The following is an 18,440-nucleotide window of genomic DNA, read 5'->3' on the forward strand; positions in this document are numbered from 1 at the left end:
ACATTAAAACGTAAAATACGAAATTATTTAGTATAAAAATAAATGAAGGAGACAAATATATTTCTTACTAAGCAACTTGATTTAGAAATATGATAATTTCCTGCCTTTTGTTAAAAACGAACCAATCCGTATATGAATCCGGATTCATTCTGAATTTATTATCCTCCTGTCACTTCCTGTTTTCATTTCGTTTAAGAATCGAAAGTAAACTTGATCTATTCTTGATTAATTTACACTATATACTAGGGATGTCAACTCGGTGAAGATTCACTAATTGAGTACTCGTTGGATTTACCGAGCGATACTCGAGTATTTGCTCAGAAAATCATCTACAAAATGGAATCACAAAATTATACCCATTTTATGTATCGTGGGACGTTTTCTTATGGAGATAAATCCCTAAACATTATTAACTAGGACTTGACAATAGTCCTAGGAATTTTTAACAGAATTAATAACTCATTTACCACATGTACTAATTATGTAAACTGGCAATAACCTAATCAATTAATTAATAAACATCTATAGAAAAATGATTACCCAAACAATAGTATTTGGGAATTGTAAAAAAACACAATCAATGATCAACAAAGGAGTGATGCCTTTAACCATTTTCTGAGGGTCGATTCGTGGTGCAACAAATTTGTTCTTATTTAGAAATATTATCTTGTCAACTTTTTTCTGTGACCAGTCGATTTCGCAACTTCGTTATGTAACTAACAGTCCTGCTGATGAAAATATTTGATGTGACGGTACAGGGATGGTGGAATGACCAAGACACGATTAACTAAAAGTGTAAGCCTGTGAAAAGTGCTCTTGTTCATATAATACCTATGTTCAGAGGAATGTTAAATGACAATTCAATGCAAACATTCTAAACGTATTTTAACTTTGATTAATTTTGATTAATATTTATAATTTCCCGGGAGGCCCTCTTAATAAAAATATTATTTCTTTAAGAAGACAACAACATTCTAACAGGAAATCGATTTGTCAAGTATCATTTTGGTATTCAATACTCAGGACTACAGAGCGATACTCAAGTACTCGAGTACTCGTTGACATCCCTACTATATACAATCATTAGAATCGTTCCAATAAGGATTTGTACAAATCCTTGGTTCCAAGTTTATAGAAATGAATTCCAAATATCAATTTAACCATTTTTACAAGGATAATGATTATGCAGTGAAATAGTCGTTACAGCCTACAGGTTCATTTATGCTGTGATTCCTGGTTTAAAAAAAAAGGAACCCAACTTTTGTTGATCAGGAATGTCCCCTGAAAATAACTGAATTGAAATTGTAAAGTAGAAATCCGGATCCTTTTTAGATCTTATTATAATCTTCATATTTAAGCACCACATCTATCATATTATGCAATAACTGCCTGAGCATGCCTAAGTCCTTCAAAGATGTATAGCTAGTAATACATATCTTTGGTCCATTGCTTTTACCCCAAAAAAGGTTGATTTTCATCTCCCGTAAAAGTGACTAAAGCCCTCAAAATCCTAGCTGAAACCCTGCATATATCTGTGTCAACAGTTTATGAGACCACTGGTCACATTTATTGAATGATTTCACAGTTATTTGTTGATGTTTTAGAGCACATCACTTGGTTGTGATTTCAATATCCTAGACAAAGCATGGATTTTTCTAGAATTTATCACAGTTGGGTTAAAAGGGGCCTCGGTGGCCGAGTGGTCTAAGTAGTTACTACTAGCCAGTCAACACTGAGGTTGTGAGTTGGAACCCCGCTCATGCGGGGGCACTCGACTCCAATCTTAATTGACTAGGATTGTCAGTTTTCCTATAGAAGGTCGTGGTTTTCTCCGGCGCTCAGGCTTCCTCCACCAATAAAAACTGGCCGCCACGAAATAGCCCAAAAGCGGTGCTTAAAAGTGGCGTTAAAACACCAAAAATCAAATCAATCAGTTGGGTTAAATGACTGATTACTGGTGAAATTATTTCAGATCAGAGGACCAAACCTCAAAAATAAGATACACTTCAACAGAGAAAAAAATATATTTTTTATTTCACAATTACAGGGTTGTGGTCTTTGTCAAAGGTTTTTGGTGACTATTTTTTTGGAAGTTATTTCATTAACAATTACATCACTTCTTTTGTTACACATGAAAAAGATTTACTCAAAAACAAATTTGTAGAGTAATAAAACATTACTGTAATCGGTCTTGTATAGTTCGCACTGGTACATAGTCCGCACTTCCCTTTTCACCACGAAAATTCAGGTAAAAAAACTTTGTGAAACTGGTTGAAAACGTTCCTTAAAACTCTGATAATATCAAATTGTATGTGATCATTTGCGGTATTTTCATGGAAAACCCCTTTTCCATCATCAAGTAGGAGTTGAAAATGCTTGTAACTGATTCAAAGAACATTTCTAGAGTGTTAAAATAAGTCAAAATCACAAAAAAAAAACAATTGGGAAAGTTGTAACCAGAAGTAAGAATAGCACATCTAAATCGAAAACAAATGCGGTGAGAGTGTGCGGAAAATCCGTATTTAATAGATATTACTAAAATATGACTATGAAATTAAAACAGTTCCATCCTTAAGTAAAATACTGTTAATCATATCTGTCATATTAATGTTTGAAGGATCTTGAGCTAAAACAAAACACATGTGTCAGTATGAATCATCAAAACGGAACGAATAACCGATTTCGTTTTGTAGTTTACACATTGTTATGCATAAGCTGGTTCCCGGCTGACTTGTACACTTTTTTCATTCCGTTAAATACAAGCGTTTTCCAGTTTATGTTATGCAATGCTGTGAAAAGAAATGAGAAATTTGTAATGAAGCTTTTGATTTTAGAATTAATGACTTTAAAATGAATTTTGAATTAAAATTGCACATTTATATGGATTAGGTAAAATATTAGTTTTGAAAATGATAAGGGCGCCCTCTACAATTTCGTAAACAAACCTCACGATATCAAGTTTTTTTCTTATTTCTTGCTTATCGTACTTTATAGTCCGCACCCCTGCCTGGCAGCTTCAATTTTGGATAATAAAACTGCGGACTATAGAAGCCTGAATTCGGTATTTAAATTTTCTGTTGATTTATTTAAGTGGGTGTAATCTTATACCATTATTTTCTTTTCAGCTTACAAGATATGAAATTAGTCCTACTGACAGTTGGAGAAGGAAAAACAACAAATCTAATGGTTCAAAGTCTGCCTTCATGGGAAACAATTTATAACTTACAATTACATCAACCATCAATGTTAGCTTCCTGTCCTACATCACAGGTTAATAAAGCTCTGACTTAAACAAACCTAGCTTACTACAAAGTCTGCCTTTATGGGAAACAATTTATAACTTACAATTACATCAACCATCAACTTTAGCATCCTGTCCTACATATCGAGTTAATAAAGCTCAGACTTAAACAAACCTAGCTTATTACAAAGTCTGCCTTCTTGGGAAACAATTTATAAATTACAATTACATCAACCATCAACTTTAGCTTCCTATCCTACATCTCAGATTAATAAAGCTCTGACTTAAACAAACCTAGATTTCTACAAAGTCTGCCTTCATGGGAAAAAATTTATAACTTACAATTACATCTAAAAAACTATTTTGGATAACTGTTTGAGTCAACTGTATTTTGATATATGCTTTGATATTCATATACCCCAGTATGTCAAGGAATGATCTTGTGTGCATTGTCAATATTTCTAATTCTTTGTAGGAAACGTTATTTCTGGCAGAATGTTCACCAAGTGAAGAGTAAGTTTACTTTCAGAAAATGATTACCATTATCATTTATTTTGAATTTTAATGCTGATAATTTAGAAAATAAGAATACTGTGCCCAGAAAAAACAAACCATTAATTTGAATAAATGACCACAAAATAGGTATAAGATCAACAAAAGAAATGAAATTTTTGGGGCGAAGTTGGAAAACTTTACATCTTCAGGTTAAAAACTTTACCTATTATACTTGTTAAATGCAATAAATTTAAATATTGGTCAGTTCATGGAATACTATGATCTTGGTTTGCTAGACTCTTATTATATGATCTCTAAAGGATATATATAGTTAGTGAGCTACAAAGAGATTTGAAGTTATCTATATGCTCTGCTAACTGTGATACATACACTTCCAGTGGCGGATCCAGAAATTTTCATAATTGGGGGCCCACTGACTGCCTAAGAGGGGGCCCGATCCAGTCATGCTTCAGAGATTCCCTATATAATCAACCAAATTTTTTCCCACAAAAGGGGAGCCTTGATCTATATATTACATATGTAAATAGTGTATTATGGAAATGGACTTCAAATTTTCTTTCAATGTATTTTACATTGTATTTTGCAAGATTTTTATTATAGACTGTCAATATATATATATAAAGATAAAAACATAGTGTTCATATACTTAAAAATAGAAACAAGGCTTCAGGTACATGGAATACCCTTTGAATCATGTGATCGTAATAACCAATGAAAAAAGAAGAATGCTACACCATATGTAATACTTGTATATATTTTTCAGAGATAAGCAGAGTTATTCAGTGAGACTAAGATGTTTAACAGAAACAAATCCAGAAACAAGGTACATGTATAAAGATAGATGATAATTTAAAACAGTCAAAATCATCCCTTGTCACTTCTATATTCAATTTTATCAAATGTGAAATTTTGTAAGCTTTCTCAAAAGTAATAGTTTATTTTTTTCAGATTATATAGAATTTTACACAAGAATAGATTTGAAGAAGCTGAAACATTTGCCAAGATGTACAGACTGGATACTGAGGTAATATTAGGATACTGAGGTATTATCAATTGCTAAATTGACAACCTCATATTTTTAGAGTACAAAAATGATATAGATTTTGCTTATTTTGTTCTATATACATAATCTTTCAGTTACTCAACTCAGTGGTTTAAGCATAGGAAATAAGTTATTGATGCTTGTCTTTTAAGATTAGGAAGTAGTGCAGTAATTCATGCTTATATTTCTGCTAAAAGTAATTAAAAGTCTAAACACACCAGTAAACATACATGTATATAACATTTGGTCTCTTTTTGCTCACCTGACCCAAAAGGGTCAAGTGAGCTTTTCTCATCACTTGGCGTCTGTCGTCATCTGTTAACTTTTACAAAAATCTTCTCCTCTGAAACCACTGGGCCAAATTAAACTAAACTTGGCCTAAATCATCCTTAGGATATATAGTTTTAAAAAATGTATCCGATGACCCTGCCCACCAATCAAGATGGCTGCCATGGCTTAAAATAGAACATGGGGGGTAAAATGCAGTTTTTGGCTTATATCTCTGAAACTAAAGCATTTAGAGCAAATGTGACATGATGTAAAAATGTTCATCAGGTCAAGATCTATCTGCCCTGCAATTTTTGGACGAATCAGACAACCCGTTGTTGGGTTGCTGCCCCTGAATTGGTAATTTTAAGGAAATTTTGCAGTTTTTGGTTATTATTTTGAATATTATAATAGATAGAGATAAGCTGTAAACAGCAAAAATTTTCAACAAAGTAAGATCTACAAATAAGTCACATGACCAAAATTGTCAATTGACCCCTTAAGGAGTAATTGCCCTTTAAAGTAATTTTTCACAATTTTTGGTAAATTTTTGTAATATTTACAAAAATCTTCTCCTGAAATTACTGGGCCAAGTTAAACCATACTTGGCCTAAATCATCCTTAGGGTATCTTGTTTAAAAAATGTATCCATTGACCGCTCTCACCTACCAAGATGGCCGCCATTGGTAAAAATAGAACATAGGGGTTTAGTATAGAAGTCTAAGGGAAAATGTAAAAAAAACAATTTCAAATGGTAACAACTTGAAAACTAATTTAAATAATGATAAGGGGGCTTCAGTAGCTATTGTAAGACTACAATGGGATGACTGGATTTTTTTTCCAGGGGGTGCAATTTTTTCAGGGTGGGTGCTAATAATTACTCCTTGATATGTTCCATATTCAGAATTATTCAGTGTTACTTTTTCTATAAACCATTATTATATATTTTCTTTCAGCATACTTATATTGGGTGAATGCCCCCAGACCCGGCGTGTTAGTTGTGGTCAGGGAAACCCTTGCCCAAATTTTTTTTGAAGGGTGTTCCATAAAAACATTTAAAGGCATTTTCAGCATTATACAGGCCCTATGTGAAATAAATTTTGGAGCGGAGGAAAGGAAATTTTTTATTTTTTGTTAATTATCTTGAATATCATTATAGATTGAGATATACTGTAAACAGCAAAAATATCAAGCAAAGAAAGATCTACAAAAAGTTAACATGACCAATTGGCAATAGACATCTTATTGGAGTTATTGTCCTTTAAAGTTATTTTCTGCAATTTATTGGTAATTTTTGTAAATCTTTTCAAAAATCTTCTGCTTTTAATTTAACTACTGGGCCAAATTAAACCAAAGTTGGCCTCAATCATTATTAGGGTATCTATATGATTTAAACCTTATTTTACATGATTTCCAAAACCACAGTAGATACAGTTGAGCAACACAGGCTCTTGAGAGCCTCTAGTTTATCAATGGCCCCTATAACTCTAATACAACAAACAACAAACAATTTGTATGGTCTCTGTGATTGTCTAACATTAAAAAATGACCAAATACCCTCTATCAGCCAATCAAAAGTAAATGAAGTAATTTAATGATAAATACATTTTTTTTCAGTTGGTACATAAAGTTAAGGCACTTTATTTGTTGGATCAGTTATCTCCCTGGAATAATAACAATGAAGAAAAGGTGCAGGCAATGTCAACACAGTTTACAAACTGTCTAGCATATATAAAGGTAATTAACATTTAATGTTTATCTTCCTGTACACTTCATTTCAATAAGCAGTTAGTTAATGAATCAAAATAATTTACTTGTTTATCATTAGCATTTAAGAAAAAATTAAACACGCATGTAAAGAAATGAAAATTAAAACCTTAAACATTGTTGCTTTTATAAAGAAGTCAATGATTAAAAATATAAATGGAGACAGTATTGTCTTTTAGAATCTGTCAGAGATATTTGTTGTCTTGGACTATCTCATTGGTGTACAGATTACACCTACCGCCCTGCCAATAACTTAATTTGTGGGTTGGATTCACCTTTTGTGTTGAACCAAATAAGGGCTATTCCATTAAAATGTATGTGGGAGGGTAGGAAGGGACTTTCAAAATATCCCTACAACCAAGAACCATTTTTTAGATAATTTTGCATAATGGTAATAGACGCATACTGAAAAAAGACCCATGACCCACATTCAATACTTTAATGGAATAGCCCTAATTTTATTTGCATTTTTTTCTTCTTTGCAAACTAAATGTGTTTAATGTATTCTCAATATCGAAATTTGTTGTGATAGTATAATCCATTTATTAATGTCACCTTATTTGCATTCCAGGATGATCTACATGTTGCAGAAATATGTATGAGGGCTGCTTTGTCAAGTTTGAAAGCAACACAGAAACTTCTGGATTACAGCAAAGAAAGGGTGATGTACTTACCATAACTATTAGTATAACAAATTAAGATGTAATTTTAGTTTTTGTATAATAATTTTGTAGAATTCATTTTGTATATATGAAAATATATTTTAATTTCTGAATTTGTTTCATATATATTTAAATGATTTAAAAGGTTTATATGTAAATTAAGCAACAGAAAAAAATTGCTTTAGATCAGTTTTTTTAAACAGTTAGTATTTAAAGGGGCACTAGCTGTCAAATTCATGTTCACCGATTTGACTCAAATTCTCATATTTGATTTATAACAATGTAAAACATTTATCCAAATTATAAAAAGTCTAAAATTAACAATTAATATGTAGCTTCGTTTCGTGTGTATTTTAGTCTAGACGATCTAATTAACTATCGAGTTGACCTCAGAAGACCTCTGATGGTCATATAAGTGATATAAACATAAATATAGATATAAATAGATATTGAACTCATGCAATTGGATTTTTCAAGGTCTGTTTAATGTCATATTATAGATTAAAAATGTATGATGATCATCGTTTTTACCTGTATAAGAATGATTTTTTGTGGCTCGAATCCGTCAATCAAATGATTTACCTTTGTTTCACTTTCAATGTTGACATTCTTTTACTTTAAATAACTTAACACGCACATTTCATGCGTTATCCATCTCTAGCTAAGGGGTTAAATTGAAGTTCACATGAATACAGATTCAATGAGGTCGAATTATTCACTTGCAAGTGAATAATTCATCATTAATGTTTCTTACCTTATTTTGACAAAATTGAACCATACTGGCAGCTAAAACTGAATTATTATTTCACTTTTTCACTTTCATTAATGATTGAACAAAAAAAAAATCATATTTTAGATTTTTTATATATCTCATAGCTAGTGCCCCTTTAAGCATATTTGTCATTCTGAACATGCATGAAATATTTGCAACTGGTCGTTAAGCAACCAACAATCAATCAATCATATGTGAAATTATAATTGATGGAAGAATATAATTTATCATTTTAGTTACTGAAAGTGTCTACCAACAAAAGTGCTGATCCTTCACAAAAGGAAAAACAACAAGTTTTACTATCAAAGGTACAGTTATCTTAACAATATATTCTGTTTTGAGGTTTATACATTATATGGTTTACAGGCTAAAACTCAATTTTTGTCTCGCCTTGACGGAGTCAAAAAGCGAGACATAGGTATGCTGTTTCCGGCAGCGGCGTCAACAATGTATGTGATTAGGTCTAGTTCATGGTGAACCACTAGTGGTAGGTCAATGATATTTGGTATGCAGTTGTCTTAGCATTGGCACATCTCATTACCATGGAGATTATTTGGCCCCGCCCCCTCAGTCAAGGTCTATTGACTTAGAAACTTTTCATAGTTTACATGTATTAGTTTGTGATTAGGTCAATTTATGGGGAACCACTAGTGGTAGGTCAATGATATTTGGTATGCAGTTGTATAAGCATTGGCATATCTCATTTCCATGGAGATCATTTGGCTCTGCCCCCTTAGTCATGGTCTATAGACTTTTGAAAATTTTGCTAAGTTAACATGTATTAGTTTGTGATTAGGTCAGTTCAAGGGGAACCATTAGTGGTAGGCCAATGTTAATTAGTGTTCAGTTGTATAAGTATTAGCGCATCTCATTTCCATGGAGAATATTTGGCCCCGCCCCCCTCAGTCATGGTCTATTGACTTTGGAACTTTTGCTTAGTTTACATGTATTAGTTTGTGATTAGATCAGTTTAAGATGAACTGCTAATGTTAAGTCAATGATATTTGGTATGCAAAGGTATTGGCATTTGCAAGTATCGTTTCCATGGAGATTATATAGCCCCACCCCTGATCATGGTTCATTGACTTTGAAACTTTTGCATAGTTTACAAGTTAATGTTTGTGTTTAGGTTTGTTTAAAGGGAACGACTTATAATAAGTCAATGGTATTTGGTATGCAGTTGTATTAGCATTGGCACATCTCATTCCATGGAGATTGTTTAGCCATGTACCTTCAGTCATGGTTCATCGACTTTGAATATTTGCATAACTTACATGTTAAAGTATAACTATTTTAATTTCAACATTTGCATTATCAAAATTACAAAAAGGCGAGACATATCTCTGTGATAACAGTTTATTAAATATTCATATTCAAGAATGTTAGTTGATTAAGTTTGTCGCTTGTCATATGACCATTGTCAAAATATTAATCAAAATCAACTAGAGAAGACCCAAATAACTCAAAGAAAATGTTCAAATGCAGACAGGGCATTGACCAGAAGAGTTTAAACTCAAGTGAATAACTTCTAGGTAAAGCTCCTGTCATGTAATTAATATTTGACATTTCCATTGACAGTTCCAACACAATGCAACACAGGAGTGGTTGAGTTTGCTAAATTTATTGAGAGACATTTTTTTGTATTAAAATTTTCCTTTCTGCCCTTTGACAGTGAACCTTCAGGTGCAACTATACCAGTTTCAAAATGTTAAACTTTTAAGATATTCTAACAATAAACTGAATATAACATATGCAGTCAACACCAGTAAATTATTTTGTCATTGCATTTCATTAAAAAAACGTGAATGACCTGGGGGCCAAAATAAATGACTGGCCAGCATAGTACATTAAAACTTCAATTTGAAGCTAAAGACTGCTTTTTATGACATTGTGTGTCATTTTGTTTTTATGACTCACAGTTGCTTTTTTTATTTTAGTTATATGAAATCCAACACAGATTGGTAACTTTCAAGATGATCAATGGAGCAGAAAATTACAGGTAAAAAAACCAATAAACAAACAAATTTGTAAATCACTGACAGTCCCCTTTGTACTTGCCACCTTTTCAACTCCTGACCACTATAACCATTTATACAAAATTTTGACAATTTAGTAGATATTTCTGACTTTGAATGTTCAAATTTGTGACAAAATGCAAGGCATTTAGTTACATTTATTTAATTCCACTGACCGAAATAATTATCCTGAATTAGATGTTGGTTTAAGTAAATTTTGAAAAAAAAGTTTACCATGTTAGCCTTTGATATTCACTGTAAGCCTCTAATTACACTAAGCATCTCACTAGGTAATCATAAAATACACAGACAGGTATCGATCAATTTAGATTAATTTGATCGATAATCGTGATACTCCTATATGTTTTCATTATAAACATTTGTTTGTTATAGTGCAGAAAGATGGGATATCTTTATGAAATCAGATTTGATGAAAGTTATGATGTCAATGTTACAACAGAATCAGCTGAAAAAGGGACTTATTATCTTGTCAAGACATGAGGTATGGAAAATGATATAATGTTTATAATTAATTCATCTTTCTTTGTAGACTCAGTTTTTATAGAATTTTGAAAGATTCAAATTTTTAGTTGCTCTGAAATTGTGAAATGGAGATGTTCTATACAAACTCTAGTAAACTCAACTCACTCTTCTTACCGGAAGTGTACAAATTGAAGTAGGTCATTCATCTGACAGGGTTTATATGACCTTGACCTCATTTTCATGGTGCTTAGGTCAAAGTTGAGCTTTCATAAATAATAAAGTGTGGTTCTTTGATAATATCATGTTTCTTTTTCTGGTAAACCTGTAGACCTAGATTTTAAAGACGTCAATGTCAAATTCAACCATAAGCAGTTACATATGCCAGAAATTTCGGCATGTGCACTGTTTTAAAAATTATTATGGCTTAAGCAAATATACAAGAATAAATTCAGTCATCTTATTTATGGTTAAAGACAGGCTATTGTCTTTTGGTTACATACACTTAATGTTATAAGATTTGAAGGGAAGACAAATGTAGCCTGATCTAACCTATCATTTTGACAGAAAGAATTGTACTTTTTTTAGTATGAATGGGAGAAGTGTGTGACACCAACTGTAATAAAGAACTTCCTTCATTTCATACCAGACCATATACAGACCGGAGAAATTCAGTGTATACTTACAGAAACTATTGTACCCACTGTGGCAAGAATTTTACCTCAGATATTGGTATGTATAAAACAGACTTGGGAAATTCAGTTTACATTTATAGAAACTTTTGTTACCAACAATTAGGCAAGAATTTTACCACAGATATTGGTATGTATATAACAGGCTTGGGAAATTCAGTGCATATTTACAGAAACTATTGTACTCACTAGGGCAAGAATTTTACCACAGATATTGGTATGTATATAACAGGCTTGGGAAATTCAGTGCATATTGACAGAAACTATTGTACTCACTAGGGCAAGAATTTTACCACAGAATTGATATGTTTGAAAAAGGCTCAGTCATTCAGCGCAGGGATTCTTCAGTCTGTCTGTCTGTTTGTCCTTAATTTTTCAGATGTATTAAAACATGTATGCATGCTCTTATTCTTCTTTTTTACCAATAGGAAATTGCAGACCTAAAGAAAAAAATAACCTTTTACTGCCTAATGACTTTGGATAATAACTTTTGATGAAGGCAATAACTGTGTATCATTTATTGTGTTATGCTGTCATTGCTTTTTAGGTTGATGTCGTCGAGTGGATTATTCAGAAAGCTAAAAGTTCAGAACTACTAGATAAGGTAACTACATGACTAATATCATATCATAGAGCTCTAAATGTCTTTTTTAGTGTCATTTGATTGCTGTCACATTGATTTATCCCCCTTTTTTCACTTTCATTCTGCACTGCAAATTCATTTGATTTTCCCCCTTTCATATGGTGGTACTGTCAGCAGTGTTACATTGTTCTGGTTTATCCAGTACTATATTTTCGGCAGGGCTATATGTATTGTAATTCAGATATTGTGAGTTAGTCACAACAGGATTTTGGGGTAAATTTAGTAAAATAATATTATTGGTAAGAAAACATCCCATGTGTTGATGGAACACCAGCTAGCATAATCCAAGGAGCAAGCAGAATTTTTTAGGGCTCCGTATCGAGAATGAATATCTATAGAAGATAATAAACCTTAGAAATGCACTTAAAACAGCAAATCTGTTCAAAAATGAAACTATGTCAACACTGTTTGAATTAAACAGTAAATGCAAGAAATATAGAGGTAAATTAAATTTGTATTTTGAATATTGGTTTATGTCTCGCCTTGACGGAGTCAAAAAGTGAGACTCAGGTATGCTGTTTCCGGCGGCAGCTGCAACAATGTATTAGTTTGTGATTAGGTCTAGTTTCAGGGGAACCACTAGTGGTAGGTCAATGATATTTGGTATACTGTTGTATAAGCATTGGCATATCTCATTTCCTTGGAGATTATTTGGCCCAGTCCCTCAGTCATGATCTATTGACTTTGAAACTTTTGCTCAGTTTACATGTATTAGTTTGTGATTAGGTCAGTTTAAGGGGAACCATTTGTACTAGGTCAATGATAATTGGTATGCAGTTGTATAAGCATTAGCGCATTTCATTTCATGGAGAATATTTGGTCCTTACCCCTCAGTCATGGTCTATTGACTTTGAAACTTTTGCTTAGTTTATATGTATTAGTTTGTGATTAGATCAGTCTAAAATGAACCACTAATGTTAAGTCCTTGATATTTGGTATGCAAACGTATAGGCATTTGCAAGTCTCATTTCCATGGAGATTATATAGCCCCACCCCCTCATTATGGTTCATTGACTGAAACTTTTACATAGTTTACAAGTTAATGTTTGTGTTTAGGTTTGTTTAAAGGGAACGACTTATGATGAGTCAATGGTATTTGGTATGCAGTTGTATTAGTATTGGCATTTCCGTGGAGATTGTTCAGCCACTTACCTTCTGTCATGGTTTATTGACTGAACTTATGCATTACTTTCATGTTAAAAGTATTGCTATTTTAATTTCAACATTTGCGTTATCGAAATAACAAAAAGGCGAGACATATCTCTGTGTTAACAGTTTATTATTTGATATATGACATAGTTCAATTTTTAGGACCAAATTTAAGGCTTACTTTTTTTTTTAAAGTTTTTTAAGTTTAAATTTAAAGTTTGTTAGTACATTGTTACCACTTCTGCTCAGTTTTAACCATCACCTAAAGATTAATCAAGTAGAATTTAAATCATTGAATTGTGGCACCTGGGAAAAAACTCAAAATTCCTAACTTGTTCAAGATAGAATAGGGTTGAAACATGGGAAAGTGTCATTAGGTCTACTGTTAACTTGACAAGTATTTTCTTTTAAAAGTTAAAGTAAAGATATTATGTACCGTTCCTACTCGCTTATTAGTCGGAAAATTGGGAGTAAAATTCATAATCCAGAGAGGGGGACCGACTAATAGACGAGATCTAGCGACCAGAGGAAAAATCCAAGCTTGAGAAAAGTGGTCAGGAGTGAATTTCCTGGTCAAAACTACGTTTTTGATTGCCAAACCTACATAAATCAATAGATAAAAAGTTTTTGTTGAAAATAAATGACTACAATACTGTCTTTGTGTTTTATTTGTTCTTTGGTAAACATTTTCTGCAAATTCGTGTTGAAATTCTACTGTTTCCGGTTTGTGTATTGATTTTCATGGTCACATGGTTTTCCTATAAACCCAAAAGAAGAGCCAAGAACCAAAAATGAAAAGGAGATAATAATGTACCAAATATGTGAAAGGATGTTTTCAGCGGAGTTATTGTGTCATTATTGTGATATCATGATATCAATTCAATGCTTATAAATCATATAATAATCAAAAAATAATTTTAAGATTCATTCCCAAAATCAAAATATTATTCATTAAAGTGTCTCAGTAAACAAATTACAAAATTGATTGACAAGCCAATATAATCCATTGATAACCCCAATTAAGAGACAAAGAGTTGTATTTACTAAAGGTGTGAAAACTATCAGTGATAGGTAAACAGATGACACTAATGAGTTGGAGTTAGTTATTTTAATATATTGATTAGCTTCACTTAATTTTTTTAATCCTTTAATCATCACAATATAATAAGAATTATGAAGTGTACATGCTCATTTAACACCGAGTTATGTATGCTGTGAAAAATATTTTCATCAAGTGTTGATTGACTTTAAATTTTTCAGGTTCATATTGGTTTATATTCGCTTTTCTCAAACAATAGGTTGTTAGTCATACCCTACAAAATCATTGATGCATTACGTAAACAACACATGGCTAATCTAACATTTGAACAGTGAACAAAACAAGAGAAATGAATACATCTTTATTATTAACAGCAATATAAATTATCATGATGAGCATCAACTAAATTCAAACCAAACAAACAATAATGCAGAAATGAATATTATTCCTGGATTTGCATTGGTTTTACCGGCGTTCAGTTACTGTCAGCTGAAAAAAAAAAGGCCAAATTTTGTCCGACTTATACGAGGGTCAAGACTAAATCCTTAGAATTTGGAGCTGAAAAGGGCCCCCGACTTATAGTAGGATCGACTATTTGTCGAGTATCTACGGTATGTTCATGTTTTTGTTTTTACAGAAAGCTTGGCCAGTAAATGCATTACAGTTTCTGAGATCTGTGTATGGAGTATTGGTAAAGGTTGTAGATATAAGTTACAGTCATTCTATCTACACTGCTGCTGACATTACAATGAAGGTAAACATATAACTGACTTTTTAACTCAAATGGTCCAATTTTTCATCACTTGGCGTCTGTCATCGGCAACTTTTACAAAAATCTTCTTCTCTGAAACTACTGATCCAAATTTAACCAAACTTGGTCACAATCATCATAAGGGTATCTAGTTTAAAAATGTGTCCGATGACCCCACCTGCCAACCAAGATGGCCGACATGGCTTAAAATAGAACTTAGGGATAAAATGCAAGTTTTGTCTATTATCTTGAAAACCACTATAATTAGAGAAAATCTGACAAGAGCAAAAATGATTGGAATAATGAGATCTACCTATTGTCCAGTTAAATCCAAATTGTCAGATGACTTTTTATAGGAGTTATTGCCCTTAAATGACAAACTTTACCAACTTTTTAAATATTTGTCTATTATCTTGAAAATTATAATAGATAGACACTTTATATAGAATAAAGATCAGCAAGACAAGTTCTGCAATTAAGTCAACATGGTTGAAATTGTCTGATGATCCCCTATTGGAGTTATAGCCCTTTAATAACAATTTTTACTGATTTTTTTGCATTTTTGCCTAATATCTGAAAAAGTATAATAGATAGATAGAAACTTAGATAAGCAAAAATGATCAGCATGACTACAACTAAGAAGAGATTTTTGTCATGAATTCTATTCCAGTCCACAAAGATGGAGAGTATCCATTGTTGAAGATGCACATAGACCTAGGTGAGCCACACAGGCTCTTAAGAGCCTCTAGTTTTTTCTTTTCTGATAGCTATTTTTTACTATTTAGACTAACGAAGAGTAAAAATTTTTGAATTTTGATAACATTTAGATAAACTAGCACAAAAGGGGCCAATTTTTTATGCTTTTTTTTTTTGCATTATACAGCAGATATTTCTGATGATTTCTTTTATTTGATGTCCTGTTACATTTAAGAAATAAAATTTCATATGTTTTGCCATCATTGTTAGCCAAGTAAGTTAGAAACTGGGATCCACAAGGTATGTCATATTTGTGAAAGAATTGTAAGATAAAACAAATTGAAATATATATATATTTTTTTATATTTCAGACCCAGATAGAAAGACTGGAAGTTTTAGATTTGATGAAGACATTGATTACCAATTTACAACATCTTCATGATCTTCAGACAAAGTACAACTGTAAACTCACATTTGGCAATTTTCTACAGGTTAATTTTTACTATCAGCATTGTCAAGAGATATATAAACAGACTTGATTTTTATATGCTGTTTTGACTGCTTCTTTCAGAATAAACCCAAATATATGGACATATAAAGGGAAGATTAATAATGATATCTTTGATTACATGGACTAATGAACAGATGTTAATGTAATTTTTTTATAAATCTATCAGTTTATATAAGAAAAAGCTGAATTCAATACTTTCAAAGTGGTGGTTAAAGATTTTTTTGTTGTATTATTACCACACAATAATCTGTAAGTTTTTTCTTTTGTCAGGAAACAACAGAAACTGTCACATTCAGGATGTTGGATAAAGTGGTTGCCATAGAAATGATCAATCAAACATTAGAGAGACAGATCAGACCTTATATGAGAGAACATAACCTGAGAGAGGATATTATCTTTTCTAAATATATTAAGGTATAGTATTATGTGACAGAGACAAATTAAACACACAGAGCTTTTGATTTCAGTAATTTTTCCATCAGTTCAAACTTATGTTAACTTAGATAATTTTGCTTGAGATTTATTCTTATTAGGCCACACCAGTTTGATTTGTAGTTCTTCGGACAAAAACTCCAAAAAATATGGGGCGAGCGAGCGAAATTTTTTTGATTGTATTTTTTTCTTGAAAATGAGTTTTTATGAGGCTAGTGCTCTACAAGTTAAGCAAGCGGTATAATTAAGTCTCCCAAACGAAGTTTGGGAAGACTTATTGTTTTTGCTCAGTTCTTATTATTCTTCTTCTTCTTCTTCTTCTTCTTCTTCTTCTTCTTCTTCCTCTTCCGCCGCTTTTAAATTTGAACTTGTCCGCACCCGTTCTCCAAAACTGCTTGTCAGATTAACTTAGGGTTTCACAATATGTTAGACTAACATGTCTAGTGGTGCAATCAGGGTTTTGTTTTTGCAATGGGGTTTATAAAGGGGTACTTTGAGGGGCAAAAAGAAAGGAGGGTTTTACTATAGAACCCTATGGGATTTTATTTTTTTAAATTTTCAAATGATTATTAATTGAAAACCGTTTGTGATAAACACAATCTTTTTAATTAAAAATGTTCTAAATGATAAAGCACATTAAATGAAATACAGGGTTAGTCCCCAGGGGTCACCCCCACCCACTCCCATTTAAGAAAGTTCTAATATCTTGTAAATGGTCGAGATCCCCACCCCTAAACCATATATATTCTGGTTTGTCATGATAAAGCACATCAAATAAAATACAGGGTTAGTCCCCAGGGGTCACCCCCACCCCCTCCCATTTAAGAAAGTTCTAATATCTTGTAAATGGTCGAGATCCCCATCCCTAAACCATATATATTCTGGTTTGTCATGCTAAGATGGTTTGAATGATATACAGGGTTAGTCCCCAGGGGTCATCCCGACCCCCTGCCATTTGAGAAAGTTCTAATATCTTGTAAATGGTTGAGATCCCCACCCCTAAACCATGTATATTCTGGTTTGTCATGATAAAGCACATCAAATGAAATACAGGTTTAGTCCCCAGAGGTCACCCCCACCCCCTGCCATTTAAGAAAGTTCTAATATCTTGTAAGTGGTCAAGATCCCCACCCCTAAACCATATATATTCTGGTTTGTCATGATAAAGCACATCAAATGAAATTCAGGGTTAGTCCCCAGGGGTCACCCCCACCCCCTCCCATTTAAGAAAGTTCTAATATCTTGTAAATGGTAGAGATCCCCACCCCTAAACCATGTATATTCTGGTTTGTCATGATAAAGCACATCAAATGAAATTCAGGGTTAGTCCCCAAGTGTCACCCCACCCCCTCCCATTTAAGAAAGTTCTAATATCTTGTAAGTGGTCGAGATCCCCACCCCTAAACCATATATATTCTGGTTTGTCATGTTAAGATGGTTTGAATGATATACAGGGTTAGTCCCCAGGGGTCACCCCTACCCCTGCTATGTAAGAAAGTTCTAATATCTTGTAAATGGTCGAGATCCCCACCCCTAAACCATGTATATTCTGGTTTGTCATGATAAAGCACATCAAATGAAATTCAGGGTTAGTCCCCAGGGGTCACCCCCACCCCCTCCCATTTAAGAAAGTTCTAATATCTTGTAAATGGTCGAGATCCCCATCCCTAAACCATATATATTCTGGTTTGTCATGCTAAGATGGTTTGAATGATATACAGGGTTAGTCCCCAGGGGTCATCCCGACCCCCTGCCATTTGAGAAA

General features: G+C 32.7%; 1 protein-coding gene across 1 annotated transcript in view; it reads left to right on the top strand.

Annotated features, from left to right (window-relative positions):
* LOC127736991 (kinetochore-associated protein 1-like) overlaps window positions 1-18,440 on the top strand; it is a 78,744-nt gene that overhangs the window by 8,663 nt on the left and 51,641 nt on the right. The window contains exons 10-23 of the mRNA XM_052247547.1: window positions 3,126-3,270; window positions 3,717-3,754; window positions 4,521-4,580; window positions 4,706-4,781; window positions 6,684-6,803; window positions 7,405-7,494; window positions 8,504-8,575; window positions 10,205-10,266; window positions 10,676-10,784; window positions 11,351-11,494; window positions 12,002-12,058; window positions 14,923-15,039; window positions 16,104-16,223; window positions 16,514-16,657. Coding sequence (XP_052103507.1) covers window positions 3,126-3,270; window positions 3,717-3,754; window positions 4,521-4,580; window positions 4,706-4,781; window positions 6,684-6,803; window positions 7,405-7,494; window positions 8,504-8,575; window positions 10,205-10,266; window positions 10,676-10,784; window positions 11,351-11,494; window positions 12,002-12,058; window positions 14,923-15,039; window positions 16,104-16,223; window positions 16,514-16,657 — 1,354 coding nt within the window. The remainder of the gene's footprint in view (window positions 1-3,125; window positions 3,271-3,716; window positions 3,755-4,520; window positions 4,581-4,705; window positions 4,782-6,683; window positions 6,804-7,404; window positions 7,495-8,503; window positions 8,576-10,204; window positions 10,267-10,675; window positions 10,785-11,350; window positions 11,495-12,001; window positions 12,059-14,922; window positions 15,040-16,103; window positions 16,224-16,513; window positions 16,658-18,440) is intronic.

This window comes from Mytilus californianus, unplaced genomic scaffold (assembly GCF_021869535.1).
Source record: "Mytilus californianus isolate M0D057914Y unplaced genomic scaffold, xbMytCali1.0.p SCAF_4, whole genome shotgun sequence".
Lineage (NCBI taxonomy): Eukaryota > Metazoa > Mollusca > Bivalvia > Mytilida > Mytilidae > Mytilus > Mytilus californianus.